Below are 19,723 nucleotides of genomic sequence, written 5' to 3'. Positions count from 1 at the left end.
TAGGCAGAGAGCAGGTGAGCACAAAAGAACTGGTGGCCTGAACTGCATCTACTTTAATGCAAATAGTGTGTAAGGCAGATGAACCTAGGGCTTGGATTGGTGCCTGGTAGTATGACATTATTGCCATTAGAGACTTGGTTGAAGGAAGGGCATGATGATTGGCAACTAAATGTTCCAGGATATAGATGTTTCAGACAGGATAGGGAGGGAAGTAAAAGGGGGGTGGAGTTACATTGCTGGTCAGGGACGATATCGTGTCTGTGCTAAAGGAGGACACAATGGCGGTCTTGGGTAGTGAGGCATTATGGGTGGAGCTGAGAAATAAGAAGGGTGCAGTTACATTGTTGGGGCTGTATTACAGACCTCCCAACAGTGAGCGTGAGGTAGAAGAACAAATTGGTAAACAGATTATGAATAGATGTAGAGGCAATAGGGTAGTGGTGATGGGAGATTTTAATTTTCCCAGCATTGACTGGCGTCAAAGGTCTGGATGGAGTAGAATTTGTACGAAGCATCCAGCAGAGTTTTCTAGAGCAGTATGCCAATAGTCCGACGAAGGAAGGGGCCATATTGGACCTGGTACTGGGGAATGAGCCAGGACAAGTGGTAGAAGTTGTGGTGGGGGATTTCTTTGGGAACAGTGACCACAATTCTCATAGATAAAGAAGAGAGTGGTCCTAAGGGAAGAGTACTAAACTGGGTCAAGGCCAATTATATCAAAATTAGGCAGAGTTCTGAAATGTGGATTGGACACAGCTATTTGAAGGGAAGTCCACATTTGAGATGTGGGAGGCTTTCAAAGATAGGTTAATGGTAGTGCAGGATAGGCATGTCCCATTGAAGGCAAAGGATAGGAAGGGCAAGATTCGTGAACCGTGGATGACAGGAGAAATTGTACGATTAGCCAAGAGGAAAAGGGAAGCGTACATAAGGTCAAGGCAGCTAAGAATAGAACAGGCCCTGGAGGAATATCAAAAGAGTAGGACAAGTCTTAAGCAAGGAATCAAACGGGCTAAAAGGGGTCATGAAATAGCTTTAGCAAGCAGCACTAAGGAAAATCTCAAAGCATTTTATTCTTATATAAGAAGCAAGCAGGTAACTAGAGAAAGGATTAGTCCACTAAAAGAAAATGAAGGAAGGCTGTGTGCTGAACCTGAGAGAACGGGCGAGATTCTGAATGATTATTTTGCATCAGTGTTCACTGAGGAGAAGAACATGATGAATCTTGAGATTAGAGATAGAAGTTTGATTAGTCTGGACCTCGCTGGCATAAGTAGGGAAGATGTGTTGGGTATGCTAGAGGTTATTAAGGTGAACAAATCCCCAGGACCGGATAGGGTCTATCCCAGGTTGCTAAGGGAGGTGAGAGAGGAAATAACTGGGGCCCTGACAGATATCTTTGTGGCATTCTTAAATACAGGTGAGGTGCTGGAGGACTGGAAGTTTGCTCATGTTGTTCTCCTGTACAAGAAGGGTAGTAGAGATATTCTGGGTAGCTACAGACCAGTGAGCCTGACGTTGGTGGGGAAGTTGCTTGAGAGGGTACTGAGAGATAGGGTCTATTTATATTTAGAGAAGAATTAGCTTATCAGTGATAGGCAACATGGTTTTGTGCGGGGGAGATTGTGCCTTACCAACTTAATAGAGTTCTTCAAGGAAGTGACCAACTTGTTAGATGAAGGAAAGGCTGTTGATGTCATATACATGGACTTTAGTAAGGCATTTGGTAAGGTTCCCCACTGTAGACTAATGGAGAAAGTGAAGTCACATGGTGTGCAGGGTGTTCTAGTTAGGTGGATAAAGAACTGGTTGAGCAACAGGAGACAGAGAGTTGTAGTTGAAGGGAGGGGATACATGCGGCAAGTACTTCACACAGAGAGTGGTGGATATTTGGAATGAGTTGCCAGCAGAGGTGGTAGAGGCAGGCACGGTAGATTAATTTAAGATGCGTCTGGACAGATGCATGAGTAGGTGGGGAGCAGAGGGATACAATGCTTAGGAATTGACTGACAGGTTTAGACAGTACATTTGGATCGGCTCAGACTTAGAGGGTCAAAGGGCCTGTTCCTGGGCTGTAAATTTTCTTTGTTCTTTGTTCTATTAATTTATGGTCATCTTTTGTTGGATTTTAATACTTTCCCAATCATCTGTGGCTTACTACTAATCTTTGCCACATTATATGTTTTTCTTTTAATTTGACAATATCCTTAAGTTTCTTGGTTAACCTAGCCCCTTCCTAGGATCCTTCTTCCTCACTAGAATATACCTTTGTTCTGAGTCAGGAACTATTTGTTTAAACATCTAACGTTGTTCCTCAACCACCTTTGCTGCTAAACTCCTTTCGTAGTTCACTCCAGCTAGCTCTTCCCTCATTCCTTTGTAAATAACCCTGGTTTAAATTTAGCAGAATTGTTTCCAACCCAAGTTCCTCCCTCAAATTGAATGCTAAATTTTACCACTGTCACTGTTTCCTAGGGGATCTTTTACACTGACATTACTTACTAAACCTACCTCATTACCCATCACCACATTTAAAATAGCCTGATCACTGGATGGATCCATAACGCATTGTTCCAGGAAACTATCCCAAACACACTACATGAATATTTTCTCATAGCTACTCCTGCCAATCGGATAAAAATTTAAGATCCTGCAGAGATTTTTGGAAGATTTATTTAATAACCAGAGGAAAATCAATTGAAACCAATGTAATTTGCTACTGTAATGTTATTATTGTTTAATTATAATATAATCAGAGGTCTTGGGAAACAAGTAATTCAGATAAGTACCACAGTGTGTTAGCTTTTATTGGTAAAGGGATTGAGTTTTGGAACCATGAGGTCATGCTGCAGCTGTACAAAACTCTGGTGAGGCTATATTTGGAGTATTGCGTGCAGTTCTGGTCACCACATTATAGGAGGAGGTGGAAGCTTTGGAAAGGATTTAGAGGAGATTTACTAGGATGTTGCCTGGTATGGAGGGAAGATCTTACGAGGAAAGGTTAGGGACTTGAGGCTATTTTTGTTAGAAGATTGAGAGATGACTTAATTGAGACATAAGATAATCAGAGGGTTAGATCGGTTAGACAGTGAGAGCCTTTTTCCTTGGATGGTGATGGCTAGCACGAGGGGGCATAACTTCAAATTAAGGGGTGATAGATATAGGACAGATGGTCAGAGGTAGTTTCTTTACTCAGAGAGTAGTAGGGGCATGGAATGCACTGCCTGCAACAGTTGGAGACTTGCCAACTTTACAAGCATTTAAACGGTCATTGGATAGGCATATGGATGAGAATGGAATAGTGTAGACTAGGTGGGCTTCAGATTGATTTCACAGAGCAGCGCAACATCAAGGGCCAAAGGGCCTGTACTGCGCTGTAACATTCTAAGTAACATTATAAGATTTTTAAATTACTGTTCTTGGTGAGCACTTCCAGTATTCAAAAACCAAAGAACAGTGATTTCCACAGAAATCATTGCTTAGTGATTATCAGGATGAGAAAAAAAGAAACTGAAACCTGTTAAATTTTCTCCTGTGTTTGGTTTTGCTTTTATTCTCATTGGATCATTGCTCTGTTAATCAAACACAGATTACTCAGATGGTGACGTGCTTTCCACACAATGACATTAACAGAATAGGCAGATCCCTATTGTGGACAACAACGTTGCTATGATGCATCATCAACATTTGAAAAGCCAAATGCTTAGCTTCAGCCAACATGGCCAGACAGCAATAAAAAAAGAACTGGAAGATGACACTATTACAGCTGACTGATCAAATATCAAATATTGGGAGGGAAAGGCCAAATTGTATTATCATTAGACAGGAATTTATTTAATTCAAAAGACATCTGGAATTAAGAATCTGCTGATGACCATGAAATCATTGTTGATTGTCAGAAAAACACATCTAGTGATAAATGTCCTTCAGGGAAGGAAATATGCCATCCTCATCTGGTTGACCTATATGTGATCCACAGCAGTGTGGTCGACTCTCAACTGCCTTCTGAAATGGCCTAGCAATCCATTCAGTTGTATCAATCTCTAAAAAGTCCCAAAGAAATGAAACTGGACACATCACCTGGCTTTGACCTAGGCACCAGAAAAGACAATAGCAGAAACAGCCCTGTTGACCCTGCAAAGTCCACCTTAATAAGGTATGAGGATATTGCCAAAATTGGGAGAGCTGTCGCACAGACTTGTGAAGCAATAGCCTGCCAGTCAGAATCATACCTTACAGACATTGTTGCAAACACCACCATTACCATCCTTGCATATGTCCTGTCCCACTGGATAGCATTGGCCAGAAATTCAACTGGACTTGCTGCATAAACATAGTGGCTACAACAGCAGATCAGAATCTAGGAATATTGTGATGAGTAACTAACCTCCAGGCTTTGGAAAGCCTGTCTAACATCTGAAAGAGCACAACTCAGGAGTGTAATGGAATATTCCCACTTGGCTGGATGGATGCAGCTCTGACAACACTCGAGAACCTTGACACCATCCAGAACAAAGCAGCCCACTTGATTGGCACCATATCCACAAACATCCACTCCCTCCACCACTGATGCTCAGTAGCAGCAGTGTTTACCATCTACAAGATGCACTGCAGAATTTACCAAACCTACTTAGACAACACCTTCCAAACCCACGCTCATTTCCATCTGGAAGGAGAAGGATAGCCGATACACAGGAACCCCACCAGCTGCACATTCCCCTCCTAGTTACTCATCATCCTGACTTGGAAATATTTTGCTATTCCTTCACGAATTTCTCCTTGAGGGCATTGTGGGTCAACCTACAGTATGTGGACTACGCAGTTCAAGAAGACAGCTTACCACCACCTTCTCAAGGATGAGCAATAAATGCTGGCCTGGTCAGTGAAATGCACACCCCATGAATTGAAAAAAACCTCACTTTAAGAAACTTATGTGGCATTATGATCCCATTGTGACAACCATAAGACATAAAAATTAAATATATCTTACAAATCCACAAGCATTTTATTCATTCCCTGCAGGTATTTGGTACCATATGCAGTTCCGATTTTTAGTTTACTGTTTCCTACATAGGATTTCTTTCCTTCTCCATGCATTGATTCATCTCACCAGGTTTATTGGCAACCATATTCCATCCATGATCCACAGAGACATGTAATTTGAATGGCACACTGCTGTAGACCTCCTTAGCCATATTTACGAAAGCCTACAAAACTGAAACACTAGCAGCAAATTTGTTTAATTGATGACTGCCTGTCTTTGACATACTGATTGTTCAACTAAATACATAAAGCTACTGCTAAGTGTGCTTTCTCTTTACTCCCCTCTGCTACAGTTTTCCTTTGTCTGCATCTTTCCTTTGTGTCTGACACATGGTTTTCTTATGTTAACTTCCTTCTTGGTGATAGTATTTCCCTGTCAATGATCAGCAGGTCACACAGACCAGTATTTCTATTCCTTTTACAATTCACGCAATCCTTTCAAAGTCCCTATCAAACATGCTCAAAAATATTTACAACTTCCACAAATATTTAAACTACATTTCAAACATTCTTGATTTACAAAGGCGTTGAAGGGTAGAGGGAATAAAAGTAAAGTAACACAGCTTTAAAAATTGATGTGGTGCAACATACAAATTTAACGACCCTATTAAATATGCAATTAAATGCAAACTATAATTACCTTAGTGGAAAATGTAGCAAGAGGTACAATCAGATCAGCCACAATCTTATAAAACAGTGGAATTGGCTTGTGAAGCAGAATGGCCTACTCCTAATCCTAATTAGTACATTTGTGGGTTCTTTACTCCTTCAGGGTCAAGGTTAACAAAAGGTAATTATAACTTGCATTTAATTGCATTTTTAATATGGACGTTAAATTTGTATGTTGCAACACATCAGTTTTCAAGGCTGTGTTACTCTTGTAAAAGAAACAGAAGTCATTGGAATTCTTTGAAAACAAACAGCAAGTGAGTCGTACTACAGCTATAAGTCCAGAAATAGCAACATGAGAAAGTAAACTCATGGTGTGGGCAACACACAATTATGTGAGCTGCCCTGTGTCCATAGCGGATCCCTGAAGAGTACAGGTCTGTGAAATAACTGATGCAGACCTCAAGTAGCAGCTGATTATACGTTGATTATCCTCCGGTTTATGAGTTAAGATAAGGCAATATACCAAAGGAAAGGGACTGATTAACCAGATGCAAAAAAAACCTGGGGCTGTCCATCCAAGTTGGTCAGATTGGTTAGGCCACAATCCTGGGTGTCAGGGGTTACTGTTGTGGTGGGGAAGTTAGAGAAGTCGATTGTGCGGATTGCTGGAAGCATGCCGGGGTACAGAGGGAACAATAATTGTCAAGGGGGCAACTCAACATGTGAAGGTAGGGGAAAGATGACAGTGAATTGGAGGACATGTGTTATTGTGGGAGGTGAAAGAGGTGTCATTTAAGTTCACAACCATCTTGATCTTGACAGGGAGACACTGAAACTCACTAGTTGGTGTGACTAAGTTATAGGCTACACTGGGAATTGGAGGAAAGCATAGGCAGGCTTTTAAGGTGGGATGAGAGAAAAGACAACCTATACTGCTTGTTCTTAAATAGCAATACATTTACAAAATGTGCAGTTGTATTTTTAATGAAGTGTCAGCTGTGCCACCTATGTGCCCCAAGAAGCAGTGTTCATTCTGATTTTCTTTGTAGCTGTATGGGCCTCTGAGACCTGTGTGCAGAAGCGACTTCTGGAACCAGAAGTGATCGGTGTGCTGATGCCAATTGCCGTAAGCAGAACATTGAGGCAGTGCACAGCTTACAGGGAGTGTTGCTGAGAAGGTTGCCTTCCCACTATGTCTGAAGTGAAGGACAACTCCAGCCTGGCAGCACTTGACTTGTTGCATTGCTGGGCTCTATAAATGATGGCAGTGCCGGGTACCCTTGGAGATACCAGCAAAGACAAATACTTTCACATTTAGCAAGAGGGAAGATGAGGGGTGTTTTGGAGAATAGCATGAAACATCTTCCTGGGGCTCACAGAGAAATGAAAATTGCCAAAATTGATAGCTGATTATTGATAAATTTTAGCCCACAAGATGGTAGATAGAATAATAATAATATGGGGATATATGAGGTTACTCACTTTGGGAATAAGAATGGAAAAGCAGAATATTTATAAGATGTGTGAACATTGATGTTCAGAGAGACTTGGGTTTACTCATATTGGAACACAGAAAATTAGCATTCAGGTACAGCAAGCAATTTAGAAGGCAAATGGTATGTTGTGATTGGAGTATGAATAAGGAGGTGCTGCTAAAATTGTATGGGCTTTGCTAAGACCACACCTGAATTGTACAGTTTTGTCTCTAAATTTAAGGAAAAATACACATGCCTGAAGGTGACACAGCAAAAGTTCACTTGTCTGGTTTCTGGTTGGGCCTATAGTTTCCACAGTTTTGAAGAATGCATGATGATTTCATTAAAGCATATATGATTCTAAATAGCCTTGACAAAATAGATTATTTTCTCTCGAACATTGAAACAGACTTTCAGGATAAGGGGTTAAATAAACATTTAAGACCGAGGTGCCACGTTTCTTCACTCAGAGTGTTGGAATTTTACACTCCAAAGAATTGCTGCTATTCTATTGTTGAGTATGTTTCAGGCTGATGTTGACAGAATTTTGATCAAATATGTGATTAATGGACATGGGAAGTGGGTGCAAAAGTGGCATTGAGGTGGATGATCATTCCTGATTATACTGAATTGCATATGCTGAAGTGCAGAACAGGTTTGAGGGGTGATAATTTTTATCCCTGCTTCCATGTCTTATGGTCTCATACTGGTAACATACATGTCAAGAAGCTTGATAAAATAAGTACTTAGATCAGAAGGGGAGTGGGGTATGTGGTAAGGATGAGGTAAATTTACAATGATGGAACTTGTTCTGTGTGTAGAAAGAGCAATTTAAGTTTTGAGAATTAAATGATTTTAAGATGTTTAAGGTACAGCAATCTAATCGAGACAAATATAACATTGTGAAGAAAAATAAGTGATATTACAGTGGTGAAATATAATGCAAAGGTTAGGGTTGAAACCTTTAATTAAATAAGGGGATCAAACATTAAACATAATTCTGTAGATAGCTAAAGTTCACCAAGAATAAGTTGTGCCATCTATTGTGGGAGTAGCAATAGGATTCTCTAGAACGGACCTTTGATTTTTCTATCATAAACGGTTAAGGAAATTACACCAGTGAGCAAAGACACCAGACCTAATATATATAACAATTATGGGATGGTAAAGTACGTTGGTGTCAGAAAGAAGATTTGACATATGTTTAAGATTGGACTGAAAATAAAGGTTCTAAATTACAAAATTATTGCAGTGCAGGAGGCCATTCAGCTCTTCACAACTGCACTGACTGTCTAAGCATTTCAATTTAGTAGCAATCTCCTATCTTCTCCCCATAATGAGATTAAAAGCATTTAAAGCCTAGATTGTGTGTCAATGAGGAGAGACGTGGAATGGATTAATTCACTAAAGGACACTTCTATCACAAGGAGACATTAAATAAACCATCAATTTTTGCACTGGAGAGTAGGTACCTCAGAGATACCTATTCTAGGGGGTGCAGATAAATTGAATCCTAATAAATTGTTAACAATAACTATAAAGCGTAAATCAGGGACATTGACTCATGAAGATAGAAAACAAATTAATAGCCTTATTTAGTAGTTGGTCCTGGAAGATGTGGAAGTGAATAATTCTAGAAAACATAGCAGCAATAAGGTAAATAATTTATTTTTACTTTTAGGACCGCTTGGATTTAAATTCACGAGGAATCTCACTTTATATTGCACTCATTTGGAATGTTTTGTTTTGAGCTTTGATAGAATTTAAATAAAAAATAGCACCAGCATCTTTAGACCCAAATTGCTATTGAACTGCAGTGGTGCAATTTAATTTCTTGAATTGGTTACATATTTTATGTCATTTTGACAGAGAAAGAAAAAATGTAAAAGTCTATCGGTGAGGCACATCAGGGTTGATATCAGCTCTGCTTAATGTTAGGTGACAAAAAATGGAGTTTTATATTTACCTGAAGAATTCCAATGACCTTTTTGGCCATGAATGGACCAAGTTGTGCAGCTTGGGACAAAGTAACTCCACTGTAGTCTGCAAGGATTACTATTCCATTCACCTGATTTTCTTCTGCTCGAACAAGTTTCTCTAATGTTATATAAATGGCACGAATGTTTTCTGTAATGGGATAATCACCGATTTTCCATTTTCCTACAATATAAAGAAACATTCAGTAGCTGTGTGCTTAAGGGTTTTTAAACTTACACCTAAAAATACAATAACCTTTTTGTTGGCCAATAATATAACTTGAGAAACCTCAAACCATGAATATTTGTCTATTAAAACTTCATGGCAAGGTAGTATTGAAAAATATCTAAAAATTTACGATAACTAAATCTCTAATTTTCAATTCACTTCAACAGGAAATGTACATATTTCGAGGACTGTACTGGGTCACCTTATATTTGAATTCAGATGATATTTTTGTCAGGTTAACCCTTTGCTGTTAACTCTTATGATAAAAAAGGCCCAAAAGCAAATAATTAGTTCTTGAATATTTCACAGAATTCCTTAAAGATCTAGAAGGGATGTACATGAGTACGTGGGTATAAAATATGCGCTATGTTCTCCAAATGTTATCTTATTGCAGCCAGTTCTCAAGAATCACTGTCTTCAGGACCTTCCTCAATTCAAAAGGAGTACACGTTCCTTGTTTTTAAACAATTGAATAATTACATAAACTAAAACAGAAAAAATCCTCACTATTGTATGGGGATTACTGGTGGTCCTCAATTTGATCGTAGGTAAAGACCAAATATTTTGGTAACCTTTTTCAGTCAGGTATCAAGGACTTCACACAATGGTGAATGCAAAGAGAAACACAGAAATGGAATGTGAGCTTAAAAAATAACTAAAAAGATAATTTTTGGAAGAGAGAGGAAAAATAAACCTTCATAAAGCAGATCATAAGTTCAGAAAACAAATAAAGTATAGAATGTCATACAGTTCTATATATTTAATAAAAAATATTTAGCTTCATTGCTCCTCTGGGAAAATCTTTTAAAAATGGTTTTTGGATTTCTAAAATGTTTAAAACTGTGCATTCTCAATTGCGTACAATTGTCAGTAATGTCTCTGATAACAGATGTAACATTTGTCCGTGTAAATTACTGCCTTGAAAACCGAGTTAAATAACAAATAAGAGTACACATGCAGCCTTCCCAAAATAAAGATGGCTGAGTGGTGAGGAGACAATGTAGAATGGTATCAGCTAATTGTCAGCAATAGTACGATACAACTTAAATTTTAGTACTCGAAAAAGTAATAAAGGATTGACGAGGGCAGAGCAGTGGACGTGATCTATATGGACTTCAGTAAGGCATTTGACAAGGTTCCCCATGGGAAACTGGTAAGCAAGGTTACATCTCATGGAATATAGGGGGAACTAGCCATTTGGATACAGAACTGGCTCAAAGGTAGAAGACAGAGGGTGGTGGTGGAGGGTTGTTTTTCAGACTGGAGGCCTGTGACCAGTGGAGTGCCACAAGGATTGGTGATGGGTCCACCAATTTTCATCATTTATATAAATGATTTGGATATGAACATAGGAGGTATAGTTAGTAAGTTTGCAGATGACACCAAAATTGGAATTGTAGTGGACACCGAAGGTTACCTCAGATTACAACAGAACCTTGATCAGATGGGCCAATGGGTTGAGGAGTGGCAGATGGAGTTTAATTCAGATAAATATAAGGTGCTGCATTTTGGGAAAGCAAATCTTTGCAGGACTTATACATTTAATGGTAAGGTCCTAGGGAGTGTTGCTGAACAAAGAGACCTTGGAGTGCAGGTTCTCAGCTCCTTGAAAGTGGAGTCGCAGGTGGATAGGATAGTGAAGGCGGCATTTGGTATGCTTTCTTTTATTGGTCAGAGTATTGAGTACAGGAGTTGGGAGGTCATGTTGCGGCTGTACAAGACATCGATTAGGTCACTGTTGGAATATTGTGTGCAATTCTGGTCTCCTTCCTCTCAGAAGGATGTTGTGAAACTTGAAAGGGTTCAGAAAAGATTTACAAGGATGTTACCAGCGTTGGAGGATTTGAGCTATAGGGAGAGGTTGAATAGGCTGGGGCTGTTTTCCCTGGAGAATCAAAGGCTGAGAGGATGACCTCACAGAGGTTTACAAAATCATGAGGGGCATGGATAGGATAAATAGGCAAAGTCTTTTCCCTGGGGTGGGGGAGTCCAGAACTAGAGGGCATAGGTTAGTGGTGAGAGGGAAAAGATATAAAAGGGACCAAAGGGGCAATCTTTTCATACAGAGGGTGGTGCGTGTATGGAATAAGCTGCCAGAGGGAGTGGTGAAGGATGGTACAATTGCAACATTTAAAAGGCATTTAGATGGGGATATGAATAGGAAGGGTTTAGAGGGATATGGGTCAAGTGCTGGTAAATGGGACTACCTTAGGTTGTGATATCTGGTCAGCATGGACAAGTTGGACCAAAGGGTCTGTTTCCGTGCTGTACATCTCAATGTCTCTATAACCAATGATTGCTACCCAAAGCATACTGCCGATCTGTAATTAACAATCCTATGATTTTAATTATGTAAATATTTCATCAGCATGTAAGTGTCACTGAGCACTATTTTGGTCCAGCAGGAAGATTTTTTTTATAGGACTAGAATCATACTAACTTATTCAATCTATTGGAGGCAGTGACATAGTGGTAATGTCAGTGGATTTGTAATCCAAAACCACAGCCAATATTCTAGGACAAGGGTTTGAACCTCATCATGGCAGACTGCGAAATTTGAATTCAATAAAATCAGGAATACAGAGCTGGCTTACAGAGGTGACCACATAGCTGTCGACTGTCGTAAAAATCCATCTGGTTAGGGAAAAAATCCAGTGTAGTATTATTACATGTTGTAGGTCTGTAGTCACAATTTGGGTAACTCTTAACGACCTCTGAACAAATAAGACAGACAATAAATGCTGGTCTAGTTAATGATGTCCTTATCCCAAACGAATTAAAAAGGAAACTCCAATAGCTTTGTACATATCCTACCATTGCACACAGTCTGGATTTTTTGATTAAATTTAAGCCTGGATAATGAGATAGCTTTCAATTTTATATTAACACCTTATGTTATGTTTTTCAAAAAGAATTTTGTTCAATTCTGTTTATTTACCTGGTCGAATTACCAAGATACACCGACCAAATGGATCCGGATAAGGTAGAACAGTAAGAAATCCAGAATCTAGAACATGTTTTATTGCAGACGGCCTCAAATTTGTAAACACCTCTGGCCAAGTCCTTTGGCTTGCATGGTAATTCACTAAAAGCTTCAGTGCCCTGTCATAATCAAACTTGCGAGCTCTGAGAAAACGCAATAAGAAGGGGTCATCCAAACGTGTTTTTAAGTTTGGTTGTTCTTTTAAAATCATGTCTCTGAGGGCCTGCACATCACGCAGTCTCCATTCAGGTTTCTCCTGAAGCTCTTCTTGTGCCTTAGCAATCAGTTGTGGACTCAAAGTGCACACATATGGCTGTGCTTTCGGGGAGGCTTGTAACTGAAGCTCTAGTGGCATTGAAGGGGCATCGCCATCACAGGAAGCACTCTCTTCTGCCATCAGTGCTTTGTGAGATTCTGCTTCCATTAAAAAATGCTAAATGGAAAGAATGGATAATCAAAGTAGTTATTTGTTTACAATCTACAATGCGTCATTATCCATTGAAACAGCATAATGCATTAACTAACAAAAATAAAACCCCTCATCTACCAATATATTTTTTAAAATGATGACATTTTGTGTCATTACTTCCTTCATACCAAGATGTTCGAGAACTGACTTTACAGGAATGTTAGCAAGCCTGAATTCCTTTTGTTTTGTTAAATAATAGCAAAAGGACCTAATTGCATCCAAGGCATTCAACTTACCCTAATCTATGACAGGCACTCTTGCTCACAATAACATCCAATGCTACATATCTGGCTGGGAAGGGAGATTTAGTAGTTTGGGGAGGATGAGGTGGATGAGTCATTGAGGGAAAACACCAAATGCAACAGTGAGAATAGGAGAAATGAGCAGGAGGTGGCAGAGACACAGAGATGGTGACACTTAGTCTAGTGGAACACAGAAGGACTTTCTTGCGGCATTGCTGCATGTTCCTTTGGACTGGAGAACACACACTGATCCAAGAGGCAACTTTGGAGCAGGCTGCAAAGTTCTAGTGCTCCTTGGGAAGGGGGATAACCCTCCTCTCCACCAGGACTCCCAGGTCCCTGTTGGTAAAACATGGAGCCAACATGCCTCTCACAGATATGACTTTTCCAAAAGTACAGTCACTTACCGTCCTGACTTGCAGTGTTTAAAGTGGTGCATAGCTGGGGTTGTGGCAACCAAAGTGAAAATGCCAAAGGTTCTGACACTGGCAAGCACTTCCATGTCTGCTAAAGCAAGATTGTACAAGAGTGGCCTGGTGCAATGGTACTGGTTTTCAATGGCAGACTCATAATTCGAGTAAGTCAGAGTTGGTCAGTGTGAGGGAAACTTCATCTCATATAGTCATAAAGTCATAGAGATGTACAGCACAGAAACAGACCCTTCGGTCCAAATCGTCCATGCCAACCCTATCTTGTCCCACCTGCCAGCACCCAGCCCATATCCCTTTTAACCCTTCCTATTCATATACCAATCCATATGCATTTTAAATGTTGCAATTGTACTAGCCTCCACCACTTCCTCTGGCAGCTCATTCCACACATGCACCACCCTCTGCGTGAAAAGGCTGCCCCATAGGTCCCATTTATACCTTTCCCCTCTCACCCTAAACCTATGCCTTCTAGATCTGGAGTCACCCACCCCAGGGAAAAGACCTTGTACCTTGTCTATTTACCCTATCTGTGCCCCTCATGATTTTATAAACCTCTATGAGGTCACCCCTCAGCCTCTTTTGCTCTAGGGAAAATTGCCCCAGCCTATTCAACATCTCCAGAAAGCTCAAATCCTCCAACCCTGGCAACATCCTTGTAAGTATTTTCTTACCCTTTCAAGTTTCACAACATCTTTCCGATAGGAAGGAGATCAGAATTGCACACAATATTCCAAAAGTGGCCGAACCAATGCCCTGTACAGCCGCAACATGACCTCCCAACTCTGGTGCTCAACACTGACCAATAAAGGAAAGCATACCAAATGCCTTCTTCACTATCCTATCTACCTGCGACTCCAATTTCAAGGAGCTATGAACCTGCACTCCAAGGTCTCTTGGTACAGCCAACACTCCATAGGTGTATAAGTCCTGTGAATATTTGCTTTCCCAAAATGCAGCACCTTGCATTTATCTGAATTAAACTCCATCTGCCACTCCTCAGCCAATTGGCCCACCTGATCAAGATCCCATTGTAATCCAAAGTAACCTTCTTTGCTGTCCACTACACCTCCAATTTTGGTGTCATCAGCAAACTTAGTAACTATACCCCTTATGCTCACATCAAAATCATTTATATAAATGATGAAAAAGTAGTGGACCCAGCACCAATCCTTGTGGCACTCCACTGTCTCTAGACTCTCGTTATCCTATTTCTGAAGGCTTCCCATTTTCCAGCCATCCGTTTACCTGTGAATATCTGTCCCCAGTCAGCTTTTGAAAGTTCTTGCCTAATACAGTCAAAATTGGCCTTTCTCCAATTTAGAACTTCAACTTTTAGATCTGGTCTATCCTTTTCCATCACTATTTTAAAACTAATAGAATTATGGTCGCTGGCCCCAAAGTACCCCCCAACTGACACCTCAGTCACCTGCCCTGCCTTATTTCCCAAGAGTAGGTCATGTTTTTCACCTTCTCTAGTCGGTACATCCACATACTGAATCAGAAAAGTTTCTTGTACACACTTAACAAATTCCCTTCCATCTAAATCCTTAACACTATGGCAGTCCCAGTCTATGTTTGGAAAGTTAAAATCCCCTACCATAACCACCTTATTATTCTTACAGATAACTGAGATCTCCTTACAAGTTTGTTTCTCAATTTCCCTCTGACTATTGGGGGTCTATAATACAATCCCAATAAGGTGATCATCCCTTTCTTATTTCTCAGTTCCACCCAAATAACTTCCCTGGATGTATTTCCGGGAATATCTCCCTCAACACAGCTGTAACGCTATCTCTCATCAAAAATGCCACTCCCCCTCTTCTCTTGCCTCCCTTTCTATCTTTCCTGTAGCATTTGTATCCTGGAAGATTAAGCTGCCAGTCCTCTGAGTCATGTTTCTGTAATTGCTGATACTCAGCCCCATGATCCCACCCCTGCCCTAAGTTCATCTGCCTTCCCTATCAGGCCTATTGCAATGAAATAATTTATCAGTCCTAACTTGTTCCCTGCTTTGTCCTTGCCTGCCCTGACTGTTTGACTCACTTCTTTTCTCAACTGTACTAGTCTCAGATTAATCTCTTTACTCACTATCTCCCTATGCCCCACCCTCCCACTTTATGAGTTTAAATCCTTCCAAGCAGCTCTAGCAAATCTCCTTTTCAGAATATATGTGTCCCCTTCCAATTCAGGTGCAATGTGTACTTCTTGTACAGGTCACTTCTACCCCAGAAGATTCCAGTGATCTAGAAATGTGAATCCTTCTCCCATACACCCAGCTCTTCAGCCATGCATTCATCTCCTCTATCATCCTATTCCTAGCCTCACTAGCTCGTAGCACCGTGAGTAGAGCAGGTATTACTACTCTCGAGGACCTCCTTTTTAAATTCCTGCCTCACTCTCTATATTCTCCCTTCAGGATCGCATCCTTTTCTTTTCCTATGTCATTGGTTCCGGGTTCCAATGTGTACAATGACCTCCTGCTGGCCCCTCTCCCCCGTTGAGAACATTCTGCAACCTCTCTAAGACATCCTCACCCCTGGCACCAGGTAAGCAGCACACCATTCTGATTTTTTAGCTGCTCGCCACAGAAAAGTCTGTCTGTGCCTTGGACTAGAGAGTCCCCAAATACAATTGATCTCTTGTAACCCGACGTACCCTTCATTGCATTACAGCCAGTCTCAATACCAGAAACTTGGCTGTTCGTGCCACATTCCCCTGAGAATCCATCACCTCCTACATTTTCCAAAACAGCAAACTTGTTTGAAATGGGGATAGCCACAGAAGATTCCTGTATTACCTGCCTACCTCTCTTACCTTTCCTTGAGTTAACCCATCTATGTGATGTATCTGTGACTTTTTTCCCTTCCTACAACTGTGTTCCATCACACCCCCTTGCTCTTGTAAATTCCTCATTGCTTCTAACTGTGTCTCCAAACAATCCATTTGATCTGATAGGATTCACAACCAACTGCATTTATTGCAGATATAATCCTCAATAACAAAAACTCTCCCTAAACTCCCACATCTGACAAGAAGAGCACATCACTCTACTAAGGGCCATTTTTGCTTCTTCCAATCTGCAGACCCAGAAAACAGCACAGTCTTGTTCCTCTACAAAACACTGCTCCAGGCTAACTTAATACTTATTGCTTATATTTTAAGTTTAATCAAGAGACATATCTCAATAAAACATATAATCAAGAAAGAACCCACTCTACTCACTACTGCAGACTTACTGTAAGGCCACACTTAAAACTACTTATCTGTTTCTGTGCTGTGACCTCTCCCAAAAAGGTTCCTCCAAGATCAGTTGTGAATTTGAGTAAACTTGAGACAGAGTGAATAACTGGGAGATTGGGTCAAAGTGAGAGTTTGGGGCAGAGATAGAACGAGGTGATTTAAGTAGGTTTGTGCCCAGAAATGAAGTCTCCAGAAGAAGAGTGAGTGGGTGAGGAAATAAGACAGAAATTGATTGGCTTAACTGTACTGAGAATAATGGCAACATGATGCCATGTTTGCAGGGAAAGCAGCTGATTGGAAATATTAACCATACCCAATCACCAATCTTTAAAGTAAAAGTTGGGTGTTTCTTTTGTGTTTAAGACTTTGTTTTCTCTACTTTCCCTTCAGGAATAACTTGCTGGGTTTTCAGAGTAAGCTCATACTTATTCTAAGGGGAATGAATAGTTTTGAGCGTTACACGTTAGAATCATCAAAAAAATGTCAGTCAACCGTAGCTGACAAAGGATGTTCAAGGATTGAATGAGACCAAAAAAGAAGGTCTGTAAGATTTCCAGAAATGCAGTAATTCTGAGTATTGGAAGCCTTGTGGAGTACAACAATGGAAGACCAAGGAACTGAAAAGGAAGGGGAGAATGCAATCTCGCAAAAAGAAACAGAAAAAGTAAATAAATGGAAACAATTGGCTAACATGAATGTGGGCCCATTACAATCAAACTCAGAAAAAATTGTGATGGGAAACAGAGAGATACTGCAGAGAAGCCAGCTAAATAAATAATTAAACTGTGCTTGTTTTTGCTATGTAAAATACCAGAAATCACCCATAACTAGGCATCCAAGGTGCCAGGGAGAATGAACAGTTAAGCAACTTAGCATTGGGAAAAAGACAGTGCTACAAAAACTAATGGAGCTGAAAGTTGGTAAATCTTCAGGACCTGATGGTCTATATCTCAGGGCCTTGAAGGAGTTGGCTACAGAGATCATTGGATGCAACGGTGATTAACTTCCAAAATTCTATCAATTCTGGAATGGTTCCTGTAGATAGGAAGGTAGTAAGCGTCAAGAGTCAAAGTGTGGCGCTGGAAAAACATAGCAGGTCAGGCAGCATCCGAGGAGCAAGGAAGTCAACATTTTGGGCACAAGCCCTTCATCAGGAATGTGTAAATGTCACCCCACTATTTAACAGAGTGGGAAAGAAAACCAGGAAGTACCTGGTTATCTTACATCAGTGGGAGGAACAATGACAGAATCTATTATATAATGAGATAGATGCCTGCCTGATTCAGCAGAGAAAGCATACATTTGCAAATGGGAAATTGTGTTTGACAACCTTGTTGAAGTTTTACAGTTCCTCACAGGAGGTAGGTTTGTAAAATCAAAGTTCCTTGGATAAGAAGTTACATACTGTTTACGGATTAATGATTGGCTAACAGACAGAAAACAGCAGGAAATAAATGGGTGATTCTCATTATGACTGCAATAGGGTACAACATATTTCAATGGTTTTTGAGGTGGAGGCAAAATGTAATATTTCGAAATTAGAAGCAGAAAGGAGAAAAGCTGAATGGAAAGGTATTATGTTAGGAAGGTGTAAAACAGCTTCAGGATTTAGAAAGGCTTAATGAGTAGGTTAGAACATGGCAAATGGAATATAATGTAGTAAAATATCGGGTTATCCACTTTGGCAGAAAAACAGATGTGCAGATGTTTTATAAGTGGTAAGAGATAAGTTAAGGCTCACATGCCGGTGTAGCAAGCTATTAGGAAGGCTAATGGAATGTTGGCCTTTAATGTAAGAGGATTTGATTACAGGGGTAATGAGGTCTTGCTTCAATTGTAGACTGCATCTGAGTACTACGTGGAGTTTTGATCTCCTTATCTCAAGAAATACATTATGTCATTGAGAGAGTGCAACAAAGGTCCACTTGACTTATTGCTGGGATGGTGGGACTATCTTATGAAAAGATATTGGCTAACTGGGTATTCACTAGAATTTTAAAGAATTTGTTTTTTTTGTCATTTATATAAATGCTTTGGATGAGAATATAGGAGGCATGGTTATTCAGTTTGTGGATGACACCCAAATTGGCTGTGCAGGACATTGGTAAGGCCACTGTTGGAATATTGTGTGCAATTCTGGTCTCCTTCTTCTTATCGGAAAGATGTTGTGAAACCTGAAATTGGTGGTGTAGTGGACAACAAAAACGGTTATCTAAGATTAGAAAGAGATCTTGATCAATTGATTCAATGGGCTGAGCAGTGGTTGGAGTTTGGATAAATGCAAGTTATTGCATTTTGGTAAAACAAACAAGTTCAGGACATTTACAGTTAATAGTAGGCCCTGAGTAATATTTTTGAACAGAGACAACCAAGGGTTCAGGTACATTTTTTAAAAAATTTGTGTCACAAGTAGACAAAATAATTAAGGTAGCATTTAGCACATTTGTCTTCATTGCTCAGACCTTTCAGTACAGGGGTTGGAACATTATATTGAGGTTTACAAGATGTTGGTGAGGCCTCTTCTGTGTGAAGTTCTAATTGCCCTGCTATAGGAAGGATCTTACTAAATTGGAGAGGGTTCAAAAAAGATTCACCAGGATGTTACTGAGAATGGAGGGTTTGAGATATATAAACAGGCTGGATATGCTAGGTTTTTTTTCCACTGAGTGACCTTATAGAGGTTTATAAAATCATGAGAGGCATTGATAAGGTGAATAGCATGGGTCTTTTTTCGAGGGTGGGGGAGTTCAAAACTAAAGGTCATAAGCTTTAAAAAGGAAATGAGGGGCAACATTTTTTTTAAAACGGAGAGAGTAGTTCATGAATGGAAGAGGAAGTTGTGGATGCAGATACAGTTACAACATTTAAAGGATATTTGAATAAGTACATGAATAGGACTGGTTTAGAGGGATATGGGTCAAACGCAGGCAAGTGAGTCTAGATTAGTTTTGAAACATGGTCAACGTGGACAAGCTGGACCGAACGGTCTGTTTCCATGCTCTATGACTAGAATAAGAGGTGAT

The 19,723-nt window shown here is 40.1% G+C and overlaps 1 protein-coding gene across 5 annotated transcripts in view; it reads right to left on the bottom strand.

The window, feature by feature from the left end:
• Positions 1-19,723, bottom strand: part of ttpal (tocopherol (alpha) transfer protein-like) — a 44,974-nt gene that overhangs the window by 6,123 nt on the left and 19,128 nt on the right. For all 5 annotated transcript variants that reach the window (XM_043710308.1, XM_043710309.1, XM_043710304.1 and 2 more), the window contains 2 exons: positions 12,274-12,751; positions 9,097-9,290 (listed from right to left, as the gene is read on the bottom strand). In XM_043710308.1, coding sequence (XP_043566243.1) covers positions 9,097-9,290; positions 12,274-12,742 — 663 coding nt within the window. In that variant the 5' untranslated portion in view covers positions 12,743-12,751. The remainder of the gene's footprint in view (positions 1-9,096; positions 9,291-12,273; positions 12,752-19,723) is intronic.

The sequence above is a fragment of the Chiloscyllium plagiosum genome, chromosome 20, assembly GCF_004010195.1.
Source record: "Chiloscyllium plagiosum isolate BGI_BamShark_2017 chromosome 20, ASM401019v2, whole genome shotgun sequence".
NCBI classification, from domain to species: Eukaryota; Metazoa; Chordata; class Chondrichthyes; order Orectolobiformes; family Hemiscylliidae; genus Chiloscyllium; species Chiloscyllium plagiosum.
This window is presented reverse-complemented; position numbering and strand designations above follow the sequence as displayed.